The sequence below is a fragment of the Heliangelus exortis genome, chromosome 3 (genome assembly GCF_036169615.1).
Source record: "Heliangelus exortis chromosome 3, bHelExo1.hap1, whole genome shotgun sequence".
NCBI classification, from domain to species: domain Eukaryota; kingdom Metazoa; phylum Chordata; class Aves; order Apodiformes; family Trochilidae; genus Heliangelus; species Heliangelus exortis.
The window spans coordinates 33,232,054-33,258,140 of record NC_092424.1 but is presented as its reverse complement, the minus strand read 5'-3'; the positions used below and the strand labels follow the sequence as shown (position 1 = coordinate 33,258,140).

Below are 26,087 nucleotides of genomic sequence, written 5' to 3'. Positions count from 1 at the left end.
TCACTCACTTCATCCAGAGCTGTAGCCACCAAGAAACATGCAGCTTGATGTGATGGAAAATTCCTTATTTTATTAGACATCTTCCTTCACAGCAAAATCTGCATTCACCTTCAAAATCTGATCTTTGCTTTTGAGAGGAAAGCTGCTAGCCTTGATATTCAAAGCATGACACTGCCCAAAAGCATAACCTCAGAAGCAAAGTAAAAAGGAACCAAAGCCTGCCTTAAGAATCACAAAGCTTCACAGGAAACCTCCTACTATCAATGCATCAGAAAGCACATGCCAAATGCTCTGAGGGTGGGAAAGAAAGATGTCCAAGAAAGAAATACCCCTGTGGGTCCCAGGCAACTCTAAACACTTGTTCTCAGGCACGTCCACATGGTAGAGCAAGATTTTTTCCTAGTCCCTCATGTCTCAAGGCCTTCCATTAAGGATGAAAAATAAAAAATCATATATAGGGGGTAACTTGTGGATCACACATACTGTAAGATGGCTTATGAGGTTCACTCACCAAAGGACAGCAGGTATAAGTCAGAGGAAAGGAAGCTTTCAGTTGAGGTGAATTTGCCCTAAATTTTTCCTCTAGCAGGCCAATTAACTGTTAGTGAAAGAATATGGTGAAACTCAACACAAGCAACAAATTCATGTGTTTCAGACTATAAATCTTAAAACAGGATGCTTAAACCAAAGTCATGGGATCTGAGATTGGCTATGGCTGCACGTTTGCAGCTTTTAGTTCAACGCAGCAAACACTGAATCATCTCTTTCAATCAGTCATACACAAGTTCTTATATATTCCCAAGCTTGAAAAATCTGTCTGCTACTCCCTTTCACTTGCGTGGCTATTTTACTACCAGGTTGCTAGCAGTTGCCACCCCACACCATCTGTCATTAGCAGACTTATTCAAGGAACAATTTGTTCAGGAGCTGCTTCTCCTCACAAACACTGCAGGCTGTCCATGCACAAGAACAAGGTCACTAGGCATAAAATAGACTCTTTCCCTTTCACCTTGTCCTAAGCATTGGGACTTAATCCTTCAAAATACATAGCTGAAATATGGGAAATCTCAAGGTAGTACAAAACCTGAAAATATAAAGGGAAGAAATTTAACAATTGCAAAGCAACTTAACAAGTGCAAAGCATGGCTGGCTCTCACCCAGCCTCACCTGTCCTTTATATAATCTGCACATGGCATGAAACTGAGAAAGGCTTGAAAACTGTGGGAACCAGAGAGATCCTGAGCAAACATCACAGGCTTGTGTTCCTACTCTGCCTTACTGATACAGATGCACTTCCAATACCTTCCATCCCCACCTCTCATCACCAGGTTATCATTCAGAAGCAGCAGCTGTACTTTGTACCCCATAAGCATCCTGCAGGTAAGGAAGCTGGCATGCAGAGCTGGCACTCCAACAACTCCCCAGGTAGAGGGGGAAGCAGGAATAACTAACAGGCACATCACCACACCTCTAATTGAAAGACCTTTTGCAGGGCATGCATTTCACAGGTGTCCTAGACACAGGTGGTAACTTGTCACAGAGATCCATTTTTTCTCTCAGGTGGGTGGGGTGAGGTGCTTGTGCTCACTTGTGCCTCCTTCAGTTACATGGTCAAAGAGCAATAGATGCTCTACAGAACATAATCCACGTATTTTATGGGAAGAAAGTATTTCCTATTGCAAAATAAGGGGAAAAGAAGTTGAAAAGTTTCAAGCACTCAGAGATTCTCAGCCCCAGAAAGAAGCAGAACCAAGAGCCAGGACTGTCACAAGGTACTTCCAGAAATCTTCCCACTGTCTTCCTTCCTTTCTTCCTTCCCTCCCCTTTTTAAGAAGATTCCTTTTTTAGCATTTGCTATTCTACCTGCTGCACCTCTTGATGAAGTCCTTCATCTTGCTCTCTGCCCTATTGCTTAGAGAGAGATATAGCATCAAATATCAGTTCATCTGCATCATTGACAACTCAGGGGTCCTTTCTGGGGGCTATCAGCAGGAAATATTTGTTCTGGATAACAGGAATTGAATTGTGAAACCTCACAAGCTTTACTTTTAACACCAAATATAACAAGTGCTGGCAAAAATAACACATAACTCTGCACTTTATAACCTCTTTCAGGGTGCAGTACACTGCTGGGTATCCCAAGGAAGACACTCTGTAGAACCATCTTCATCTGGATAGCTGAGGCTGTAACCACTCTGGAAGAGATCTACACTGAACACTTCTAACCTCAACAGAAAGGTTTTTTGGCTTGAAATCACATCTAATCTGAAGGCAAGGACCATGCAGCTTCTCTCACACAAAGCTACCCTGGATTTTAAACCTTGATCTACTTAGTTTTGCCTTCTTCCCAAAGAGAGATGTAAGATCTCACAGCTGGCTCTCCTTGAGAAGTCATTTACTCTCAGAGTAAATGAGAAATTCCTATATCGGGAAAATATAGGTTGTAATTACACAGTTATTAATCTTTCATCACTTGGGACCCAAAACCAACTCATATTCATGTCAACAAGAGTGTTTGCCACTACAGTGAGATACAAGTGCCTGGTAACATCTTCTGGAACCAGTAACTAGCTGCTCTGTCTTGTGTTCACAGCAGTATTCACCTGGCATATTGACCACTTCTGTTATCCCAGCACCAACCATTTTTGCTTTTCTGTATCTCACCTGAAAAACAACATTTCCCTGGCACAGGCACAAGCTACCACAGTCTACTGCCCAGTTTCTTGCACACCTCACACCTCTTTTAGCTACCCTGAGAAGAGATAACCATGGGCACAGTGATCTTTGGAACATGTTTTTCAAAACTGTTCTTTGCAAAAGGAAGGAACTGCCATGATCTACTAGAATCTCCAAATGTCCCCCAAAAGACACTTAGATCTATGAAGGACTTAAAAAGAGAGGCTGGAGAACCCAGTGGCAGCCAGACTTATCTGGGCATTCCTTATCTGGACAAACAGGCGGAACTCAAATTTTGGGACCAACTGCTCTCATACTCCTTGGACAAACTGCAAGTGGTCAGTGTGAAGCCTCATCACAGTTTCTTCAAGTATTGACCAATACAGAGAGAGAGAGACAGGTTCATTGATTTTCTTTCACAGACACCACATCCCTGCCTGCAAGGGTATGAAATCAAGACTTGTCTGTTCTAATTGGTGCCAAACAACATCAGGATTAAAGGATGGCAGTAACAGGATTCCTTACTGTAGTCACAAATTAAAACAAGGTTAAGAGATTTCCTTTCCCTCCTCTTGGCTGGGCTCTGAGTAGGCGGAAGTAATAAGGTAAAAGGGTGGCTGTTAAACTTTTCTTCCTCCAATTGCTTAAGCAAGGTGTTTAGGGTTGATAATTTTGCCTCCTACTCATAGCTGACACCTCACCTCACTGGTTTAAGGGCACATTTACCACTGTATGCAGGGAGAAAGTCCACCTTGTTGCACAAATAATGAATGAAACAGGCTCCTTGAAACCATTCCCCCATCATTCTGCATCCTGTCACACTAAATACCCACACAGATGCATCACTGGAAGGATTACTGCTCAAATTTTGCTACTGCTGCTAGTCATGAAACAGCTTAGCCTGAAAATGCACCATTCTCTTCCACCCCCTTTCCTGTACTTACATCAGCTCTTTCCTGGCTGATTTTTCTCCTTTTACCATCCTGGTTCTCAATACAACCCCACTGGGAAAAGACAGTAAACCTTCAGGATGGTTGAGCATTACCTCTGCAAAACCCCCCAGGCACATCAGCCTGCAAACAGAAGGTTGGAAGGAAGCCACGTTTTCCATCACAGGGGATCTAATGGGACCTCCAACCTCCCTTTAACCACTGATTTCTATAAAACATGGTGCTTTGAGGCAGCTGCCCTTGACAAGCCAGGATAAAACTGGGCAAATAGATCCAAAATTGAGAGATTTGGACAGATATTGTGTATTTCCTTTCTTGTTTCCCTTGTGAGGCCATGACTTATTTGCTGTATTATCCACAATGTCCATGTGTTCGGGGCGGGGGAAGTAAAACTAATTGAGGACAAACCACATCAAACTACTGGTGCCCCACCATATGCACAGAAGAATGCAGTGATATAACCACATCCCCCAGGATCTGCTACAGTGAGACTCTACTGCTTCTACACAAGGAAGTAATTTAGAGTTAAGATCTGGTTGCAACAGAGAAGGGAGATTGAATCCATCTCTGTCACTTTTTAATTGCTGGATGAATCACTTCACCTCTGCTTCCCCCCTCACTCGTGCCTATCCAAAGCACGGAGTAAAAACCCCCCCAGAATAGGCAGCGTTTCATTACAGCACATCATGCAGCATCAGCCACAACAGGACACAAGACTTCTGCCACAGCCTTCTGGCGCCTCCTGTCACACAAACTGATTTCCAGATAATAAGCACATTGTCAAGAAGCATCTCCTGAGGAAGGATTAGGATCTGCCCAGACAGCCTGTCCCAGCATGCACAGCATGCCACTCAGTCACACAGCCATTAGCCTCTCTTTTGCTCCGCTGCAAGATATGCAGATATTAATTGCCCCTACCAGGAGCAATGTCTTCCCTCAGCACGAGGAGACCTTAAAACCACAGCAGAAGGTAAAAAAAAATAATATCCCAACTCATTTCCACATACTGCTCCCCAAATGCTCCTCCAGACTCAACCAGTTCCCATGCTCCTCTGAGCCTCTTCAGGGGATTCCCAGCTGTCAGCATGCAGATCAGAGAGCAAGAAAAATTCTGATGGTGATCTGGCTGTCTGATGGTTTCTCCCCAGTTGCCTCTTTCTGAGCCCCCTCAGGCTTCTCCAGTCTGAGAACCACCAACCATTTTCTCTATCTTCAGCATTGTCTCTCCAGCTCAAATAAATACACCAGACTGCATGTGCTGTCTTGTAAGGCTCCGTTTTTCCCTTAAGAAGGACAGATTTCTTCCTTTATGAGAACTGGCACCATGCTGCAGGGCACTGGCTTTGGGAGCAACCCTGCCACACTCCAAGATCACCTCTGCTTTACAATACAACTCCACAGTCATGCTGGCACACACAAGGAAACAGCAACACCACAGCAGGGAAACCAGCAGCTGGGAACAAAGTGGAAAGACCAGAACATGACTCATTGCTATGGTTTCAGGCAGGGAAAGGGTTATTTGCACTAGAAGAAAAGGAAGCAACTTCAGATTCTGGATCTGAGTCTAAGCCTAACTTCAGTGTCCAAACCACAAGGTCATTTTTCTGCTCTATTTTCAAACAAGTGACTTGTTTAACAAAAAGCACGTCACCAAATATATTGCTGCTGCCTAACAGCCTCCCTGGAAACGTAAGAAAGAGCTTACTAAACAGTCCACAGGTCAGTGGGAAGGCTACATGCTGCTGCAAACTTTTTAAAATTATTTTTTTATAGACAACATAAAGGGTACACTACTTGGGAAACATCACATCTTTGACTGGCCATTACTTTACTTAAAATCACTGTGTCTGAACTTCCAGCTGTTCACTTGGGGTCTGTCCAAAAGCAACCTCAGGGCAGACAGAAAGTATAAGCCTGCAGCCACATGGAGGTGATCTCTCATTTTAGCCATGCTGAAATTAGGCTTCTGCAGTAGTACAGCTAAAGTCACAGATCTTTTTTTCACAAGCACAACATATTTTGAGCGCCTCCATCTACATACACAGCAGAAATGCTGCACTAGCTGCCCCCAAATTCTTTAAGAAAAGATGTTGCACTGTCAGCTTAGCTGAGAGCAGCAGTCAATGGCAAATGCACCACAGGCACTAGCAATCTGCTGAGATACCTGTTGCTAAACAGCTCGTGCGCTGTGTCTCCAGGCTAAAATAAAATGCATTAATGAATTAACCACCACCAAGCAATGAGTAATTACAAGAACACCACTTGCAGTTTTGTCTGCAGGAGGAACAGAATAAATGCTTAAGACACACAGTGACAAGTACCTTTCAACCAAGTTTGAAAGCACTAATGGGCATCCAGGCCAGGCTACATCCTAACACTCATCACCTGGCAGAGCTTGCTGGGTATACCTCCAAGTCCACTGGAGATGTGCCAGTGCAGTCAGGCTGGGAAAAGCAGTGAAATGATGTCAGGGTTGGTCCACTGATCCACACCAACTTCCTCCAGTTCTCTGCTGTGGGCATTTGTTCAAGTGCCAATAGACACCCGTTTGGCAAACCCTGCTTAGAGTGACTTAAAACACAGGGCATCCTCCATTGCCCCAGGCTGTCCTGGCAGAGATCTCCAAGCACACTGACAAAAAAAAGGAAGATGTGCCACAGAGCAGCTTCTGTAATGAACGTACTGTCCAATAACTTTCCTACTAATAATGAACACAGACTTAAGATTGCCACTTCTGAAGCAGCAAACCCACCAAACATCCCATCTGTTTCCTTTGTCAGTTACCTTGAACAGACAGGCATTTTAGATCTGGCCACCAGCAGGCTCAGGAACATGGTAAGGTATATCTGAGAAGAGCACAGGGAAGGGACAGGAGTGATACAATAGCAGTAATACAGGCCCATGGGAGATACCCAGAATGGGTATCCATTTTTGAGGCTTCTTCATAAGCATAAGGAAAAATTGTACATTTAAAAAAGTTTAATTCTAAAGAGTTTCACAGTTAAGAGTCTCACTAAAATGAATTATTCTCACCAAAGCTGGTAAATTTGTGCGTAGGATTTTCATCCGCTTGCAATACAAGCTGTTATTAACTAGAGATCCTGTAGAACACAGTTCTTTGCTCAAATCCTTGTGGGTGGAGCAGATTTCTGAAATAAAGGTGACTTGTCCACACTTCCATAAATCAGTATCACAGCAGGTTACCCCGAAGTGTTGGTGTGTTATCCTGATACAGGTGTGAACATTTCATCCATGCACAGGTGAGATAAATAAAGTGTAAATGCAGAGTAATAGGAAGTCCAGTCCTTTTGTCTGACTGGAGATTAAACATAATAGGCAGAGAAAAATCTTGAAAAGTATAGGTACTTGGCAATCATCAAGGAAAATATGAGTAAATTATTCATATATACAGTATGCTGTATCTAAATCTAAATGCACATCCTGAATCTACTTCTGAAAAAGAATCATACAAGAAAGGAAGAAGTACTTGGAGCAAGCAGCCTCAAGCATAAGGGATGAGAGAACTGAAAGAAATGTCAGCTTATGGGACTGTATTTCAGGCATACACATAGCAGAAAATTCAGTAAGTCTTACAAAAGAAAAAAGTATCATTAACAGTGGGAAAATCTAAAAGCCATTAAAAAACAACCCAGGCATATCAAGACCATAGTCCAGCTGAAAAACACTGCCAGACATGAACAAGATGTGGCCGCTGTACCTCCACAAGGATTAACCTTTAAATCCTGAGGAAAAAAAAAGCAAAGTACTTTGAAAAGAGAAAAAATAAGATTCAGAACTAAATATCACTCTATTACAGGTGTGCAAGGCAAACCAGAAGCAAGGGAAGAATGTGAGAACAGTGCCAAAATTACCAGCAGGCATCTGCAGGGCTTTTGAGAAAAAACAGCAATGAGAAGAAAGCGGAATGTATTGCTAAGGTTGAAAATACATGTACTAGAAGATAGCTGAAGGAACACAGGAGAAAGTGCAGAACAAATACTGGGGAGCTCTTCTAAAATATATAAATAATGTAAATCTAAAAAAACCCACAACCTCCTACCTGATCTAAATAATACAGGTTCAGAGATACTACCTGAACTGTTACAGAAAATCAGTCAGCAAAATAACCAATGAGAGGCTTTGGAGAAACATGGTCTTGTCTCCTGGCAGGCATAAGGTATTAAAGAACCAGAAGAGTAGCAGAACCCTCTACGGGGGTAGGGTCTTACTCTAATTCTGCTACCATTGTAACAGCACAGCAGATAATTGTTCATTTCAGTTTTGGAAAATGGAACCAGGACATGAGTTCTGCCATCATCCCTGTACTGATGAGAATCTAGTTATTGTACATACAAAAAACCCTAAAAATACACAGCTAGGCATGGAACCCAGACATTTTTTTTGCCAAGGATATAGTCCCACATGCACTGGCTTTGGATGCTACTACTTAAGATGTGCTCGTACTGAAGAATAAGAAGCATGGCTAGAAGGATTCACAGTGGAAATACAAAAATTCGTATGAGTACACAATCCCTTACATGAGAAAGGAGAAACAGAAAGAGTATGAGAAATGACAGCAGGCAGTAAATAATAAAGGAGATGGCATTGCAACAGCCCTGCAGAAAAAGCCAGTGTCATTTTGGGCTGTGTGCACAGCAGCTGAATCACACTGCAGAGCAGGGAGTGGTCCCTGTAATCATAATTGCAATATGTTCAGGTACCTGAAATACTGCATCTCTCCTTCGGGTGCTCTGCAACGAGTATATTTGAAGTATTTCAACAAAGCCTCATTTATCTAAGAGATTTCTAACTACAACTGTCTGCTTCCCAGGAGGCAGAAACAGATTCCTGCTGCCATATTTCACACAGAGGAGCAAGACACTCTCACTTATTGTTTCCCAAAACAGTTTCCACCAGCTTTGATGTAGCTAATAAAAACCACAACAAAACCGAACCAAAATAAAACAAAACATAAGTGCAGCACAGCCATCAGCTGGGGTGCTGAAAGCTTGGACCAGATAAGAACACAAGGTGTTTGGAAAACAGCCTTGCCTGGATGCTCATCTGGCATGCAGTGTGCTTTTCACCTATGGCTTTTTCTTCTGAAGTTGACTGGAGACATATGTTCAATCTCAAATCACCCCATGTCCCAAACAATTACATAAAAGGATCGGCACAGACTTAATTGAAGAATGGATCTGCCACAAGAAACCCGTAAGATGCTGGTAATCAGCTATTAATTCTTTTGATGAGATAAAAGTCAGGGGATCCCCACACCAGAGGAGGGTGCACTATATGCATACTATACAGCCATTAGTAACCAGACACAAGTAACTCCATACAGCAGAGGAAGCAGGATGAGCACTCACAAGAGTACTGGCACAGTTAAGAACAATGCAACATTTTTGATAAGCCATCAGACAACTGAGCTAACAGAGCCTATCTAATGAATGAAAGACTGGCGAGCAAGGCTCTGTGCCAGGTACTTCAAATAAAATTAAGCCTTCAGGAAAGTCGCTATTAATATTCTGAAAGGAGCACATTTCCCTATCAATCATACTGGCAGGGGACACTTGTCCCAAGTTCCACTAATGAGCAGAAAGGAGTAACAGATACCAGCTCAATTATGATACGCTCAGAAGGGAGAAATTCCAAACATGCTCCTCTGTGACAGACAAGGCACAGAGCCTGTCAGATAGTGGACAACATATCAGACATTTTATGTTGCAGGCTTGTAGCCAAGCCCACAATATTTAGAATAATAAGCAATCTGATGGCTGTTTGGAACATTTTGTTTCCTATATAGGAGTAAAAGAAGATCATAATTCAAACACAGCAAATACCACCAGTTGAAAGAAACTGTTTCCCTACAAGAAACTCCGGCCTCTTCCAAGCGCCCGTTGTCTGGAGCTACCCTCCTTGATCATGGCATCATAATATCTTCTGAGAGAACAATCTGGAATCATTTAACACTACCAGAGGCACTCTGCAGCTTACCCAAACCAAGCAGATTTTGCTGAGGTTGTAAGTTTACCATGAAAATGCCTGATTCACCCAGGAAACCGCTCAAGAACATGTCAGGCAGATAAGTGGATGTTATTCCAACTGGAATACATGTTCTTAAAGGAACACTTGATTTCAGAAGCTCCTTGTCACCAAACCCTCTTCAGAAAAGGAAACTCGTTTCTACAACTCGTTGTTATAGAAACAACAGGTGCTACTCCTTGTAAAGGGAAATTTAGCCCCTGAATCCACAGCTTACAGAACGTCTTGAATGCAGCTGTGCCAGAGGGGAGCATGTTCCAGTATGACATGTACTGGTCGCTGCAAGACTTCCCAGGCCTCAGGCGAGGGAAAGCACACAACCAGCTGCACAAAAAGTCTCACCTTACTCTTCACGAGGTGCCAGGTAATAAGTACAGTCTGCTTAAACAGGTTGCAGGACAACAGGTTGCAGAGACAAGAACATCTGCCTCATGGCACTTCAAAGCTTCAGAATAGCTGGCACTTATGGGATGTTTCCAGTTGCACTTGCAACAACAGCTCTCCTTCCAAGAAGACATTAATGAGGCTATAACTTTCCAAAACACACATTTGGAAATTTTAATGATAGAGAATTTAGAGTACCTTCTGAAATATAATGTCCTGAAGGTGCACATACACAGTCTCACAAAGCGAGCCTAAACCACACACACTTCCCTAAGCCAGTGCTTTTCTAACTACCATAAGCAGGAGGCTCTGTGTTCAAGCACACCGTGTGGACTGAAGAAAGACTTGGAATATTTTTGAGCTCAAGCATCACACCAAGATACGAGGTACTCTGGATGATACACAGTGTATATGAATCCTTGCAGTGTCACTCACAGCGCAATTTGTACAAGGAGAATCTGCCTTTGCAACCTGAGCAAAACAATACTGACAGATGAGCCAAAACACCACCTCTGACTAGAAACATGATAACTAATCACTGAAACAACATCCACACAACACGGAGCACAACAGCTGTGTCACGGAAAAAGAGAAAGTGAACACAATCGCACAATCTTATCTTGTTTCTCAAATAAGAACTTGTATTTGCAGGCTCTCAGATTGTAAAGAGAAAGAATGGAACAGTAGCCCTATTAACAAAGGCTGAAAAGTACCACTTGGAAAGAACAAGACCCCAAGCATGTTTACACCAAGTCCTTTCACGTTTTTTTTCCAAACATACTGCCCAATCAGCATGTAAAGCAACAAAAACACAGTAAGACATTACCTTGATGAGAACAGACATTTTAGTTTAGCAAAGCTCTAGTTCATTCCCTGATGCATCCATACAGTGAAAACCCTTATTTGCATGGTATCACAATAAAGACATTTTTTCTCACCTCAAAACATGCTATGAAGTCTTACTGGGTAAAATATGAGTGGAAGTTAAGGCTGACTGATTGACTATTTTTGCAAAAGCATGCTTCATGCCCTTGCAGCCTGAATCAAACAGGACTGTTTTCCTTTTAAGGCATCATGATGGGAAGCGAATAATGCCTATCCCAGTGGGTAGGCCTAACTGAAGATGCAAAGAGCATTTTGCTTGGTTTCCAGGTGTTTTTTTCCTTCTGCATCTCTACAAAAATAGCCCACAGCCCTGAAAAGTTCACAGATCGCTCTCAACTTGGTCCTGAAAAGAAAAAGGCCCTGGCAGGAGGAATGATACCCCAATTCTAGGAGCAAGGCAACTTCCAAAACTAAATGTGGATTTAGTTAAGTGGTACATTCCTAATTCAGTAGGGAAAACTTCCTTTATGGACATCAGTTAATCTTAGCCAAGATCCCCCTACAAGGCATCAAAAGTCTCACAGTCATACAAGTGAACTGTTCAGTACCTTCAGGCTTCCCCTTCACAGTGCCCATTTCACTGGTCCAGACCACCACTCTGAAATCCTGAAAGCCTGGACAAAACCTCTCAACTGCCCTGCATGAACAGCCACACACAGCCCAACCCCACAAAGGTTGACCTAGCTCAGTCCTGCAGCAGCTGGAGGTGCATTTTCAGAAAATGAAACACCTAAGAAGAAGCACAGGGACAGCAAAGACTTACAATATAGAGTTTAGAAAAACAAAGCACCTTCTGCAGCATTAAAAGCAGTGTGAAGTTCTCCTCTCCCTAGATATGCACAGGGCTGGAAGAACTAAGACTACATGTGTAAGAGACAGATAGGTCTCAGGGAGAAGGATTGTTGCCCTTAAACAGATATTATTTTGCCATTACTACCACCTCCAAAACACAGTAAGACCACAGACCACCTGTTCTGGGCACTCAGACAGTACAGCTGAGTCTCTACCTTGAAGAACATAATGTTAAAACTAAAACATTGTATAAGCAGATCAGTAGAGTAAGCACATGGGCAAGCAATTAGTGCACAGATACACCAATAATCAAGCCCAGGCTTGGGGCTTGATCTGCTTTCAGTTTCAATGAACACAGAAACCTGCCTGATAGGTGCCTACATGTGACCTACTCATTCGAGAAAGCTCGGGCAACCTGAAGACTAGAAAACACAGAAGCACCAGTCCCACACTGATCACTCTGGCCTGAAAGGACTCGTCCAGACATGTGCTGACTCCACAGGCACAGCAACACATCATGGAAGAGCCATGGCCTCTGAAAGAAGAGTCAGGTTCCATCAGCTTCTTCCCATACTAACAAACTTTGCATTTGAAGGCATTCTAGAGATGAAAATTCAGATTAATTTTACAAAAGTTTCCTCCAAGATGGTGTGTCAGGTGGCTGTCCCCCATACCTATCAATACACAAAGAAGCTCGTACATGAGAACAGGCACCTGACACAATGCTAACAGAAACTGTCCTGGTAAAAAGGCACAGGATTCACTGGGCCAATGAGTGGTTCTTCCAACAACTTTCAGACTAATGACACACCATTTCCACTCACTCGCTGGCATCCCAACACCTGTGCAACCCCACTTCTAGGCTCAGTCTCACTGTTCTCAGTCACTCAGTCTTTGGTTTGCCCAAAGCAGTTTCTCTTCTCTCTAGCTCTTGCAGCATTGCCATTTCTGAAGACTATGTACATACACACATCCTTCATCATCACTAAAGTCTGTGCTCTATCTGCAACTCCTACTCTTTCTGCAAGATGACAATCTGATAGTTCAGCCCTGCTCTCCAAATTCCAGCTTGGGAGTAACCTACAAATAAACAATATTTCAAGTCACTTTAAAGCTATAGTGTGATGGCTGCTTCCTGCTCCACACAACAGTCTCAGCATATGTCATGAAAAGCTGCACTGGCTTTTCAGAGGCACATGTTACAAACTCCTTCCTGTCTGCTGACTGCTCAGCCCAGGACCTCCTTGGGCCTTGCAATCATACAAGCTTTCTCAGCTATCTCAGAGCATCTCAGAACATTTCTACACCAACCCATCCAGCCACTCAATCACTGAATTTCTCCCTACAAACACATCAACATTCTGAAGTCCTTTCCAAAAGGCTGCTGTTCTCCTGCCCTACAGGAACAATTATTTTTCTCCTCTTGAATATCCTGCCTCTAGATTTTGTGCAGGATTTTAACGCATGACTTGCAGACAACATACACAATCCAGAGACAGGTGGATCCAGAGTGGTTTCCTGAATGTGCCCCTTAACTCTCATTATAAGACCTCCTGATATAGATCTGGTAGGATGAGTGGGACAAAAGACACGTAGCTCATTAACACATTCAGCACCTCCTGGCTCCGAGACCGGTCGGTCTTTGCATTCTTCCCAGAAGCACACCTAGCCTGGGCCATACAGTCCAAAATGACACACACACCATTCAGCTTTTCCTCCAGCTCTGCCAGTGGTACAGCTGTGAGTTCAGCTGGCAGCAGAGACAGCCCTTTTTGCTGCTACCTACGGTCTGGAGGGCAGGTGGCACAGGTAACCCCACGGGGATGCCACGGAGCCCCCACCTGGCTTCAGGGTACCGCTGTAAGGTCAACATTCCCTTCAGGGGCAGCCTTCGCAAGCAGCATGGCCGCGAGGAGATGCCCCACTCCCAGATCTTCCACGGCCATCACGGCAGACACCAGCTAGAGGCCGCAACAAGAAGCCAATGCGGCCACGGTGGTCCGGTGCTGGCACACCCAGCCCCACCTCTCCCCGGTGCTGCCGCTGCTCCCGATGGAAGCACACCGGGCGCTACGCCGGAGTAACGGCGGCCGGGGCAGCCGCCCGCCGCGCATCCAACCTCTGGCTGAGTCAGGGATCAGACGCCACCGAGGGGGCGCGGCCCCAGGCCCGGCTCGGCCCGACGGGTCAGGGATGCTGCAGGGGCCGCCGATCCCGCCCCCCCGCCCCCCGTGCCATCTCCGGCGGGGCCCAGGTTCACCAGGGACCCCCACAGCGCAGCGGGGCGAGCCTCGACGTGGCCCCGGTCGGCGCGGCTCACCTGGGCACGCAGCTCGGCGCCGAACGGTCGATCTCCCACGTCGCGAAGAGGTTCATAGGCACGGGGACCGGCCCGGGGCCGGCCGCCGCCATCGCCGCCGCCGTCGCCGCCGCCGCCCCGCCGGCCACTGCCGGGGGCCCCGCGGCGGGGCCTGAGCCCAACGCGCCGGCCGCCGTCGCCGCTGCCGCCGCCGCCATCCTTGCCGCCGCCACAAGCGATATGGGGGGGAGAGGGGGGGGGCGGCCCGAACCCCTCGCCTCAGCGCCGGCCTCCGCCTCGGCGCGCGCCCGCCGACCCGCTCGCTCGCGCGGCCGGGCGGGCCCGGGAGCCCCGCGGCCGCCAACGGGAGCTGGGCAGGGCGCGGCGGCGGAGGCCCGGGACCAATCAGAGAGCAGCCAGGGCGCGGCCTGCGGTAGGAGAAGAGCCAATGGGAACGGGGAAAGGGCGAGGATGGCGACTTTGGCAGCCAGCCAATCGGAACCGAGAGGGCGGTGGCCGGAGCCGCCAGGAGCCAATCGAGGAGCGACAAGGACGGCGGCGCCGGGGCGGGGACAGCCAATGGCGACAGCGCCGCTGCCCCGGCTGCGGGCGGGGTGTGGCGGACATCCCCTTTAAAGCGCAGCGGCGCGGCCCGCGCGAGCTCGCCGAGGGGCGTGGCCGGGCGCGCGGGTTACGGTCGCGGGGCCGCGGCCTGCGGGAGAGGTTGCCATGGGAACGCGGAGTCGAATGGCCGGGCTGGGGTCGGGCCTAGCAGCCCTGTCGCGGCCTGCTGGGGCTGTGCTCCGCTGCTGCCGCGACCGGTCCCTGGGGCGACTGAGGCCGGGTCCCCGAGAGCCGGCTCAGAGCCTGGCCGTGTAGGAGCAACGTCCCGCGGCGGATTAGGGAAGGTCGCGGAGGTGCCTGACAGAACCCCGCGGGGAGAACTTTCGGCTGTTGTGGGGAGGGGGTGTCAGAGCCCCACGGGGACGAGGTGGAAGGCGTGGCTGGAAGCGGGAGCAGGCGAGCAGCAGGGAGGTCAGTGGGTGGACATGAGGAAACAACCCTCAAGGTGGGGGAGCAGGGAAACTAAAGACCACAGGGCTAGTGAGTTGAAGATAAAAGCAAGGCAAGCCTGGCAAAAGGAAGCTGAGAGCGTAACGCTCGCTTCTCCCCTGGGAAGGACCCACTGGAGCATCTGTAGAACCAGCACGGTGTGGAGGGGCAGAGCCTGTAGCGCAGTAGCTGAGCAGATGTGTTGCTGTGGTGCTGTTCTAGCAGAACTCGGAAGGATCCCCTATTGGACTTTATTTTTTGCAGGGCCCTAGCAGAGGATCTGTCTGAAATGTTGCTGCCGGTGGAAAAAAGTGGAAAAAACCCAGTACTGAATGGTCAGAACAGGGTGATGCTGGCTGAGGGATCCTGAAAGGAGGCAGAGGTTAACTGAGAGCTGCCATGCTCCTCATTTAAAACTACCTGAAAGAAGTGGCAGAAGCAATAATGGTCTAACCATTCTCTTTATTTTGTTAAAGAGAAGCCCCCAGCTTCTGTAGGGAACCTGTAGCCAGAACCGGTGCTGCTCAATATACTCGTCAGTGATTTTTCCATTGATGCACTGTTATTCCAAGCAAACTAAAATGTGGCTTATGCCAGCAGAAGGATTGGGATTTCAGAAGGACAATCTTGCAACGCACTGTAAAACATCTGCAGATTGGCCACAATAGTGGTGTTTTCAGAACACTATCAGTAAGCATTTCAGGTCACTTTCCAGAATGTCTGCCCCTTGGGCTTTTTATCTTTTTACTTGCATTTCTCAGTTCTACATTTCCTCTGCTGTTGAGCTTCAGGTCTCTCAGTAGCACACAGGTATTCATATCAGCTTTCTGTTTGACTGGATGAATACTCAACCATTGTTAAACTTTTCCACTTTGCTCTCTGCCCCCTTTGCTATTCCATTTCTGCATGTGGTGAATAGCATGGATCCCAGCAGAGAGTTGCCCAGGCCTCCTGTCTTGATCACAAAACAGCTTGTTTGCTGCTTTGATGCATTTTCCTTCCTTTAGGCAAGTCATTAATGCATGAGAGGACCTTTCCTTTCATCCTTGACAGCCTTTGTTCTCTAAAAGCTAAAGGGATCTTTGCAGAGGAAGTCCAACTGGATCAGGGCTGAGCTGCATTTTCATACCACTCTGCAGAGGCATGTGAAAACCGTGTTTTGCAGCAGGAGAGAGCCAGCATGTGATGGTCATGCTTGCCTGGCCTTATCTGAGCATTTCCACTAGTCATGATTTGATCTCAGCTGGGTACCATCATTGCCTTTCCCCAAAAGCAACTCGCTGCTCCAGAGGAGCCTGCTAGATCTGAGGGTTTGCTTTGTCTGTAGAAAAGTCATTGCAGTGCCTGCCCAGCTGTTTGCTTTGGTCTGTGTGCCCTCCAGTCTTAGTCACCATTCCCAGCTGGGGTACTTCAATTGAATTGAATGTTTCAGGCTTTCATGGATGTCTTCTCACTTCCATGAGGCCAGAGGTGCCTCTCTGCACACTTCACTGTTGAAGTGAGAGCTCCTGAGTGAAGCTTTCCAGGCAGCCCCCAGGGGCTGGCAATGCTGCAACTCTCCTGGGCCACCTCTCTGGCCTGTGAGGGCTGCTTCTTCCCTGCCTTCCTGAAGGATGCCCATCCTCAACTCTCTCTCTGCCCATCCAGCCACCTCAACTCTGCTCTGTGGCTGTGCCACTCTCTACAGTCTCTGGTGCTTTTCTGGAGCTGATGAAGCTCTCAGCATGGGCCCCAGGTCACAAATGGCCTTTCCCTTTGCAGACACCACTTGCAGTTTCTTGCTGATGAGCTTCCTCCTTTTCCGGCATTTCCCCCGGAGGGATGTTCAATGTGATTGAAGTGGATTTTTCTGGCTCTCTCTGTGCAGCCTGTTCCCTTTGAGTACCTCTGTGCTTTGTGCAGCTTATTTGTTTGTTTCAGCCTTCTGGCTTTTCTACAGATAAATTTATGCATTTGTTCTCAGGCTGTTTCAATGTGCCTTGTTTATGTGGTGGCTTGGCTACACAGCCTGCTCTTAATTTTTTCCTACCTTCAGTGTTATGTTGACTCTGTGCCTACAGGATCAGCAACCCAAAGCTGTGCTCTTCCACACTCGATGGCTTTTCCCTGTCCTTAGGGTCAAAATTTTCCTGTGTTTTCCATTGTTAATACCAAAGCCTAGTTATCTTTCAGCTTAAACAGACCCTAGTAGAGTTGTCATCTCATGCAGCTGTTTCCCCACCACCACTTCAGAAGAGATCTTTCTGTGTGCCAAGAACCATCTGAGATTGCTTCATTGTAGATACGTTCTCTGAGCATATCAGGGTAAGCAGCTGAGGAACCCCTGCGCTTTAGCATCCAAGTAACCACCATGAAATGTGACTCTAGATACCCCCTTCATTTTTACTATGTGTCGCTGCTATCCAAATGGGCTATGCCCACCAGCCTCTCCTAGGCACTTCAGCATTCTTTAGAAACCTCATAGCAGCTAATGTCTTTGTACTTGACAGACAAGGTGTCACTGTGTGCCTCCATGTGTCCATCAAGCACACCCATTCAGGGCACCTGATCCCTTTGGGACTGCACTTTTCTCAGCTGCTGCACTGTTCCTGGAAGAGCCATTTCCATAGCCTTTGCAGCCTGGATGAGGTTGAGGTGCAGCAGGACACCATAGCTGCTCAGAAGCAGAGCATTTCTCTTCAATACATTTCAATACTCTGATTTTAGCTGTAGGAGCAACTTCTGTGGTGCAAAACCACATTGTCTCCCTTGTGACCAGAACCTGCAGGCCCCTGCTGCCAGCAGCCCCAGCCCAGAGTGGTGGGAAGTACTACTGTCCTTAGGTGGCAGGCCTAGTGCAGACACATCTGGCTGTGCATTGGCATCATGCAGCTGGGAGGAACTCAACCCAGTGGTGCTGGGGGTGCTATGGCCAGGGCTGGAGGGGATGTGGGGGTGTTAGGAGGGGAAACTCTGGCCCCAGGGGGGTAACACAGGTAACACAGAGGACAAGAAGCCAGGAGTGGCTTGGTCCTGAGAAGGCTGCAGGGGTGGGCACTGGCCCCCAGAGGCTGTGGCACAAAAATAGACATTCTGTGGGTTGTGTCCCCCACGCAGCCCAGTCTCTGGGCCCCTGGGACAGTGCCACATCAACAGTGCTTGGGCTGCTGGTCCCTGCTCTGCCACTCAGGTATCTCACCTTGTGGGTCCCTGCCCTGCAGAACCTCCAGAATTTATGTGCTCCACACTCAATGCCACAAGCCTCAACTTTCAAAACCCTCTTGAGCCCAGGTTGCCAGGACTGCCCTAATGCCTTCTCCTCTGAGTGCTTTGAGGTGGCCCAGCACATGTGCTGCCACAGCTTTGGGCCAAGTACCCATTATTTTATATCCAAGTACCACCATTATCATGTTGTTTTCTATCTTGATACATTCATACGTCCTTGAACTTGCTGCTAGCGAAAGTAGATATGTGATGCTGCATGTGGCTTTGTTTGAAATTGAGACTTTTCAATAAACACCACTTTTTCAGAGGCCCAGCCTGCACTCCAAAGGACATTGTCTCCATCACTTAGTTCAGTCTCCTGCGTTCTGCATTTTGATGAATGGTTACCTGGATTCCCTCTGTATGTTCATTCCTTTGTTTTCCTATATGACATGCCCAATTTCTTGCTTCTTCACTCTAATGTCACCTTCCAGCAAGGTTAGGCCTTTTTGTGATGTTGACGTACCCTTCAGCACCTGAGAACCTTCACTCAGATGCTGTTCCAAATGTGTTTTGCTTTTTTTTCTTTTTTCAATTGCCTTCCTGAAGGCTGCCTATCATCCCAGCCACCTCTTGCCCTTAACTCTGTGGCCAGGCCCTGGGGGCGCCACAAAGCTGTCTGAATCAGTTGAAGCTCTCAGCACGGTGCCGAGAGCCCAGGCCACTGCCAGGCGTTCCCCACTGCAGCCACTCTTTGCTATTCCTTGCAGACAAACTACTCCTACTTCCTACAGTTCCTCTCCAACAGTGTGCAACACGACTGATGGATTTTTCTGGCTCTCTCCCAACAGCCTTTGATTACACAGAGGGACTCTTCAGCTTAGCCCTGTGGTGCAGGTGTCCTAGGCAGCACAGGGCTAAACTGAAGATGCTTTTCCTCACAGGTCTGGAGGCAGTAGCAGCCAGGGAGCAGCTCTCTGCCTAGAAACCCTGGTGTAACCCTCTTCAGTTTCCTTCCATTTTGTCTCTGATCACAGCTGCATCCACATGTGAACTCCGGCACCCTGGTTCCAGCATCATGTTTTAAAGAAGCAGATATTTGCTCATGCTCTGGTTGCTTATTTTTATGGGCCCTGTTAAAGCAGCTCTTTACTGCTTCCCACACGAACGTCATCACCTCCTGTCCTAGCCTCTGGTGAAGACTCTGGGGGTTTATGATTCCAGCCCAAGAATGAATCATCTCTAGCACCTCTCTCCTGTCTCTGTCACGTGGGTACCTCTGTGATCACTGCCTTGGGTGCTGCCATGGACAGACACTCTTTGCTTCTCCTCAGACAGAGCAAAAGACTGCCCTGATACTAAATGAGAGCTGACACTTCTGTGTCCATCAGGAAAGATCTATGTGTCTGTGTTGGCATCCGTTCTCATGCTTTACAGTGCTCTCCACTCAGCTTGAGTTGCAAGGTCTCCTTTCTGGGTTTTTGGAGGCAGGTTGCTTTGACTGTTTTGTTTCCCTGACATTTCAGTCCCTTGTGGGGGACTGAACCAGTCCCTGCTGGGTTTTTCTGGTCTAGCAGAATTGTCCCAGAGCCAAACTCTCCCTTTTTGCATCTCTCTAACCCAGAGCTCTTCTCCCCTCGCTTGGGCCCTCTACCTGCCTGTATATGCCAGCCCAGTCTCACTGCAGGACAGGCAAGCTGAACCTTGTTGCTAGTTCAGTGTCTCCATTTGCCATGGGCACTGCAAGCTGCATTCATATGTCCCTGCTACAACCCAAGATGCCTTAGGGCATCAGATACCACATGGGACTTATGGCCACCCTTTCAGCAGCTGGAGGTGATGTAGGCTGCACTTCTGGTACTCAGTGACTGTGACTGGCACTTGCCCTCAGGTCTTGGTCCATGCCTGGGTTTGCTTGTAGCCCACCTCCAGAGATCTGAGCATCTTCCAACATACATACATTTACAATTAGCACTTCAAAGTCTGCTTTCAAACTTTCCCTGGTAGCTAAGACCTAAATCAGCTGGAAGCAAGCTCTGAGTTAAATGCAGTAAGCTGCTCGGGCTGGTAGAAGAGCATTTGCAGAGGGACGGATGTCCTCCAGCTTAAGGGAAGCCTTTGCTGGTCTGGTTTATTTGCACACAACCTGCTGGCTGTGCCCTGCTCTATCCGTGTCCTGCAGAGCTGGAGCTCCTCAGCATCCCTGCAGACGGGCACGGCGGGGTGCCACATCACAGAAGTGCCTGGGTTCTACCTCTGCCTGGTCCACCAGTGGGGAGCGAGCAGAGGTCCCGGTCCGGTGGTCGGCCAGTGGGCGGGACCTTTGCCAGCTCAGGCTACCTCGGTCTCCCCAAGTTTTCCTGAGACGTCTCCTGCGCTGCGGCAGGGAGCACCCATGGCTCTGCAGGCTCTGGTGGGTGAGGGCAGAGGTGCCGTGGCAGAAGTTTGGCTGCTGGGCGAAAGGGAGGGAGGAGGGAGCGGTGTGCAGGATGCGGCCCCACGGCGGGAGCTGCTGGGGGCGGGAAGGGAGGAGGAGGGTGCAGGAGGCGGGGACGAGGGACGGCGGCGGCCCCAGGGTTGCCGAGAGGAGGAGGGCAGAGGGGGTGCCGGGCGGTGCCGGGCGCTCCGGTGAGGCGGGGGCTGCATCAGTCCCCGCCCGCCCGCCGGGAGGGGCCAAGCGCCGCCGCAGAGCTGCCGCCGGGGCGCGCTGGGCGATGCCGCGCCGGGCCGGGGGCCGCCACCGGGGCCCCGCCGCTGCCACTACCGCCCTGCCTCGGCACCGCGGGGAGCCGTCCGAGGTAAGCGCGGCCGGGGCGGGGGGCGGCGGACCCCGTCCTCTGGTCGAGCCGCCACGACCAGCGGGCATGGCCTCCCCTCCCCTCCCGACGCCCCGGGCCCCGGCCAGGGCCGGCTGCTGCGGGCTGGCTGCGGGCTCCGCGGGGAGGGGAGTAGGGACAGACAGGGCCGGGATGCCCGTGTACCCAGGAGCCTCACGGCACCCCGGGGGACGCAGCCCGCGGTGCGTTGCGCTTTGCCGAGGAGGGAGGCAGCGCGCAGGTTGTCCCCGCTAAGCCTCCGGGGCGGGCGAGGGGGCCGCGGACCCCGCTGGCCAGGTGGGAGCCGGGGCTGGGGCTGTCTGCGGCTCCTCTGAAGGCTTGAGGAGACCGGGGGGTGAAACGAGGGAGAGAGCCCAACCCGTGCAGCACGCCCCAGATGTGCCACATCCACCAGTTCCCCCGCTCCTGCCAGCGTCGCTTCTCTCTTAGTGAGAGGCACCTGTGCCTGGCAGGCTTACGCTTCACTGCCTCCCTCAGCGTGCCAAGATGCTTCTGGGCCCAGGGATGCAGGAAGGCGCAGGATGCCTGCTCCCTCAGCCAAAAGGCGGGATTTGGGGTAGCTTCTGCCCTGTCCTGTCAGCACCAGGAGCATTGGTTACCTGTAACCACATGGCCTCTATCCTGCTCCCAAGTGCTTGCTCTGTGGTCTAGTGCCATTTGCATGCTGCCCACCGGGTGACCAGGATGGTGTCCCAGGGTCCCTGCATGGACCAGGTGTGGCTGAGTGGGCTCTGTGTTGGCAGCCATCGTGCAGTGCTGTGCAGTCAACAGGCCAGCTTCATCCTTCTTTAAGCCAGGGGACTGGCTCCTCTCCAGAGCAGCTGCTGAGCTGTGCCTGGAGAGGCCCCGGCTCTGTCCTTCCTCTGTTTCTGGCAGCATCTGCCTTCAGCTGTGCTTGGCCAAGGAGAGAGAGCCTGACAGCCCTGGTGCTGTCCGTGGCAGGCAAGGGTACTTTTTGGGACCGCACTTTGCTCTGCCCCAGCTTGGGGAAGCTGAGCATCCAGCTGAAATTGAGGGCCTGTTGCAAAGCTCCTTGTGTCCTGGAGCTGCTTTTCCTTGCTTTTGGTTTGTCATGCTGAGGCATGGTGGGCATAGGCAAACAGCTGTAGGCAGAGCTCTTGGGGAGGGAGAAGCTGAAGGAAATGTAAGATGTTGGGCTGATTTCTTCCCTCCCACCTCACAGGCCAGCCAGCCTAAAAATAATCCTTCTCCTCATGCTGTGCATGAAAATAAAGGAGACTGAAAAGAGAGCAGTCCTGGATTGTAGCAGTAAAAGACCTGCTCGGGTTAAGAGCATTGATATGGTCTTGTGTGCCTTGGAGGAGAGAATATAACCAGTGCTACTGGGTGAAAAAGCCCATGGAAAAATAAGGCATGTATTCTTCACAGTGACAGAGACGAACTGATGGGATGTGCTATTGGAAAAGGCAGTGCTTGAAGTGCTTGAGGGCTGTCCAGCCTACCTCACCATATCCCCACGTGCAAGCTAGGAGCTGTATTTCAACCAGCATGTGCCACCAGGATGGCCTGGCTGGGAGTCTCAAGAGTGCTTTGGTTAGGAGTAAATGGGTTTGGAACAAACTAGGTACAAAGGATGGGAGTCTATGAACTCTCTTGTCTTCTTTCAGCCATCCACAGTTGTTGGGGAGGGGGAGTGGGGGCAGAAAGGTGCTCAAGAGGGTGGATGGGGAATCCCAGCAACTCTCTGACAGCCCTGCTTGTTCCTCTGTGCAGGATGGTTCCCCCACCACCTGTCAGCAAGCCCCATGTGTGCATCTCCACTGTGCTCATCATGACCAGCCTCATCCTCATGGATGCTTACCTGGTGGAGCAGAGCCAAGGCTCCAGGAAATTGGGCATCTGTATCATGGTGGCAGTGGGTGACATGTGCTTCCTGCTGGTGCTCCGCTACGTGGCCATCTGGGTTGGGGCAGAGGTAAAGACAGCTAAAAGGGGCTACGCCATGATCCTCTGGTTCCTGTATGTCTTTGTTCTGGAGATCAAAGTCTACTTTGTATACCAGAACTATAAAGCTGACCGGAAAAGCCTGGATCTCATAGCCCGCAAAGCACTGACCTTGCTGCTCTCCATCTGCATCCCAGCCCTCTATGTGTTGTTGGTAGCCACAGAGCACATGGAGTACGTCAGGACATTCAAGAAGAAGGAAGATCTCCGCAACCGCCTCTTCTGGGTCATTGTGGACATGTTGGATGTGCTGGACATCCAGGCCAACCTTTGGGAGCCCCAGAAGAAGGGGCTGCCACTCTGGGCTGAGGGCATCATGTTCTTCTATTGCTATATCTTGCTCCTGGTCCTCCCTTGTGTGTCCCTCTGTGAGATCAGCATGCAAGGGATCAGCATCATGCCACACCGCATGATGCTATACCCCATGCTGAGCATGCTCACTGTCAACATCACCACCATCTTCATCCGAGGCAGCAACATGATCTTCTTCAGGGACGCCCGGGTCTCCAGCATTTTCATGGGCAAGAACATGTTGGCCATTGGGCTGAAGGTCTGTATGTTTGTACAGTACCAGCGACACCAGCACCACGCATCCCTGGGGCTGGATCTGGCCCTGCAGCACAGCTCCCAGGCCCAGACCTCCTCAGGACTACACAAGTCCCGGGACCAGCCTGCCTGCCCTGAGAAGCTGGCTCAGGACAACACATGACAAGTCAGCAGGAGCCACAGCCTGGGCACTGCTATGCTTGGCCATATCTGTAAATGAGGTGGGCTGCTGAGCACCCCACCTGGACAGAGGGCAATGAGCCAGCTCCCTCCCTCCCTCCCTGGGCAAGGCTACTCCGGTCCCCAAGGGTCGCATGGCAAGAGTCCCCCCTAGCAGCTTCTGTCAGGCTGCAGAGCAGTTTGGGACCTCAGCACCCCACTGATATGGGCAGCAGAGCAGAGAAGGAGGCCAGGTTCGCCTGCTGCACCCTGTGTTTGGCTGAGGCCCATCAGTGCTCCCCCCACAGCACTGCCCACAGCCAGGACTCGAGCCAGAGGGCTGCTGAGAGACACTGTGGGTCACCTGCACCACTGTTGGGGTTGGCCCTGGCTCCAGTTTAGTGCTTGGCAGCAACCTTGACCCCTGTGGCATGAGCCAGGGTCCCTGTGCTGAGGGACTGAGGCATTGGCCTCCCTCTGCCTGTCACCCCTCTTGGCCAGCTGCAGGTGTGGGGGGCTCAGAGAGAATGACAGTCCTTTTTGTATCTCCCTCTTTGCAATAAAAGGCCCGAGCCCTGCAGCCTCCTCGCTGTGTGTGTCCCTGCTGGCAGGCAGGTCCTCCCAGATCCTGTGTGTGCCTGTCCCCTGCAAGCCTGGATATCCAGCTGCAGAACACATCTGGGGTGGGGAAACTTGCTCTGTGACCACCCAGGCCTGGGAAGAACATCCCAAGCACCTGGATCTGATGCCCTTCCTCCTGGCCATCAGACAGGAGAGTCAGGTCCTTGTGAGAGTCTGAAGGTGTCACTGGCAAAGTATGTGTGGAAGCTTTGTTAGCCACCTCTGCCTGTGCAGCCAGCTGCAGTTACATAGAATCACAGAAAGTCAAGGGTTGGAAGGGATCTCAAAAGACCATTGAGTCCAACCCCCCTGCCAGAGCAGGGTCACCTTTAGCAGGTTGCACAGGAAAGCATCCAGGTGGGCTTTGAATGTCTCCAGGGAAGGAGACTTCACAACTTTCCTGGGCAGCCTGTTCCAGTGCTCTGTCACCATCACAGTGAAAAAATTCTTCCTTCTATTTATACAGAACCACCTATGCTCCAGTTTATAACCATTGCCCCTTGTCCTATTGTTAGTCACCCCTGAGAAAAGCTTGACTCTTCCTCCTGGCACTTGCCCCTTACATATTTATAAAAATTAATGGTCACCCCTTATTCTCCTCCACTGAAGAGACCCAGCTCCTTCAGCCTTTCCTCATAAAGGGAGATGTTCCACTCCCTTCATCATCTTGGTTGCTCTATGCTGGACTCTCAAGCTGTTCCCTGTCCTTCTGGAACAGAGGGGCCCAGAACTGGACACAATATTCCAGATGCAGCCTCACCAGGGCAGAGTAGAGGGGAAGGAGAACCTCTCGACCGACTAACCCCACCCCTTCTAATGCACCCCAGGATGCCATTGGCATTCTTGGCCACAAGGGCACATTGTTGGCTCATGGTCACACGACTGGTGCCAGCCATGTCCAATGGCTGCCCTCCTGAGGGACACCCATAACAAGTCCCCACAGTTCACCTTAACACCATAGAGCTGGCCCAGCAGATGCCCTTCCAGGGCAGCATTAGAAACAGAAGGAGAATAACCCAGCTGACTCCCTGAGGCTAGGACACCACAGGGAAGAGCAGTTCCCCAGCAGTAGAATGCTCTCTGGGGATTCTGGAAGCATCTCCTCCCATGAGCTCCTGTTGCCATGCTGCTGTCTACCCTAACACCCAGTGCCTAGAGCACTCCCACCCACTGGCTGAGCTGGGCAATGTCCTAAGGCTTCCCCTGATGCCAGGTACTGGGCACAAGACCTGGCAGGGATAGACAAATCACCAGACCTGCTCCTTATTGCTGATGTGCTGAAGTGGGCAAGATCCCTGCAATGATGTCCTCTTTGCAGCCAGGCACACAGACCTCAGCAGGAAGGAGCCATCTGGCTTCAGAGGGGAAAGTAAGAGCACTTTAGGGGTGCACCAGGTTCACTCCCTGCTAGGCACGACCCACCAGCAGCTGAGGATGGGGACACATAGACCCAGGTATGCAAGGCACTGGCAGCAGTGACACAGGGATGAACCACCTCCAGCCTGTTCAGGCCCCAGCCTTCTTCTCTTCCTGCTTTAAAGTAAAACAGGACATTGGTTCAGCTTTTGATTAAAAACAGAGCATAAAACTGCAGATCAATGCCACAAAGGGACCAGCATAGCCTTGGGTTTTTTTGCTGCCACCTAATTCCCAAGATATCTCTTCAGAAAACACAAGGAGGCAGCAGACTCT

At 49.7% G+C, this 26,087-nt stretch overlaps 2 protein-coding genes across 4 annotated transcripts in view; one reads left to right on the top strand and one right to left on the bottom strand.

Moving 5' to 3' along the window:
* The window catches only part of LOC139794431 (phosphofurin acidic cluster sorting protein 1-like), a 66,055-nt gene extending 51,625 nt beyond the window's left edge, over positions 1–14,430 (bottom strand). The window contains exon 1 of one of the 2 annotated variants that reach the window (XM_071739978.1): positions 14,053–14,430. In XM_071739978.1, coding sequence (XP_071596079.1) covers positions 14,053–14,249 — 197 coding nt within the window. In that variant the 5' untranslated portion in view covers positions 14,250–14,430. The remainder of the gene's footprint in view (positions 1–14,052) is intronic. The other variant, XM_071739977.1, reaches the window with a different exon arrangement.
* A 631-nt stretch (positions 14,431–15,061) lies between these two features.
* Positions 15,062–24,362, top strand: LOC139794432 (transmembrane protein 121-like). 2 transcript variants are annotated; one of them, XM_071739979.1, is made up of 2 exons: positions 15,062–15,135; positions 22,839–23,929. In XM_071739979.1, exon 2 carries the CDS (start codon positions 22,840–22,842, stop codon positions 23,776–23,778), a length of 939 nt encoding a protein of 312 aa, XP_071596080.1. In that variant the 5' UTR covers positions 15,062–15,135; position 22,839; the 3' UTR covers positions 23,779–23,929. The 2 variants fall into 2 exon arrangements, with proteins under 2 accessions (XP_071596080.1, XP_071596081.1); XM_071739980.1 differs by lacking the exon at positions 15,062–15,135 and adding an exon at positions 20,912–21,065 and having other exon boundaries at positions 22,839–24,362.
* The last annotated feature ends 1,725 nt before the right edge of the window (positions 24,363–26,087 follow it).

Bases quoted from the DNA above. Each gene is read 5' to 3' on its own strand.
- LOC139794432 (XM_071739980.1), top strand. From the start codon at position 22,840: ATGGTTCCCCCACCACCTGTCAGCAAGCCCCATGTGTGCATCTCCACT.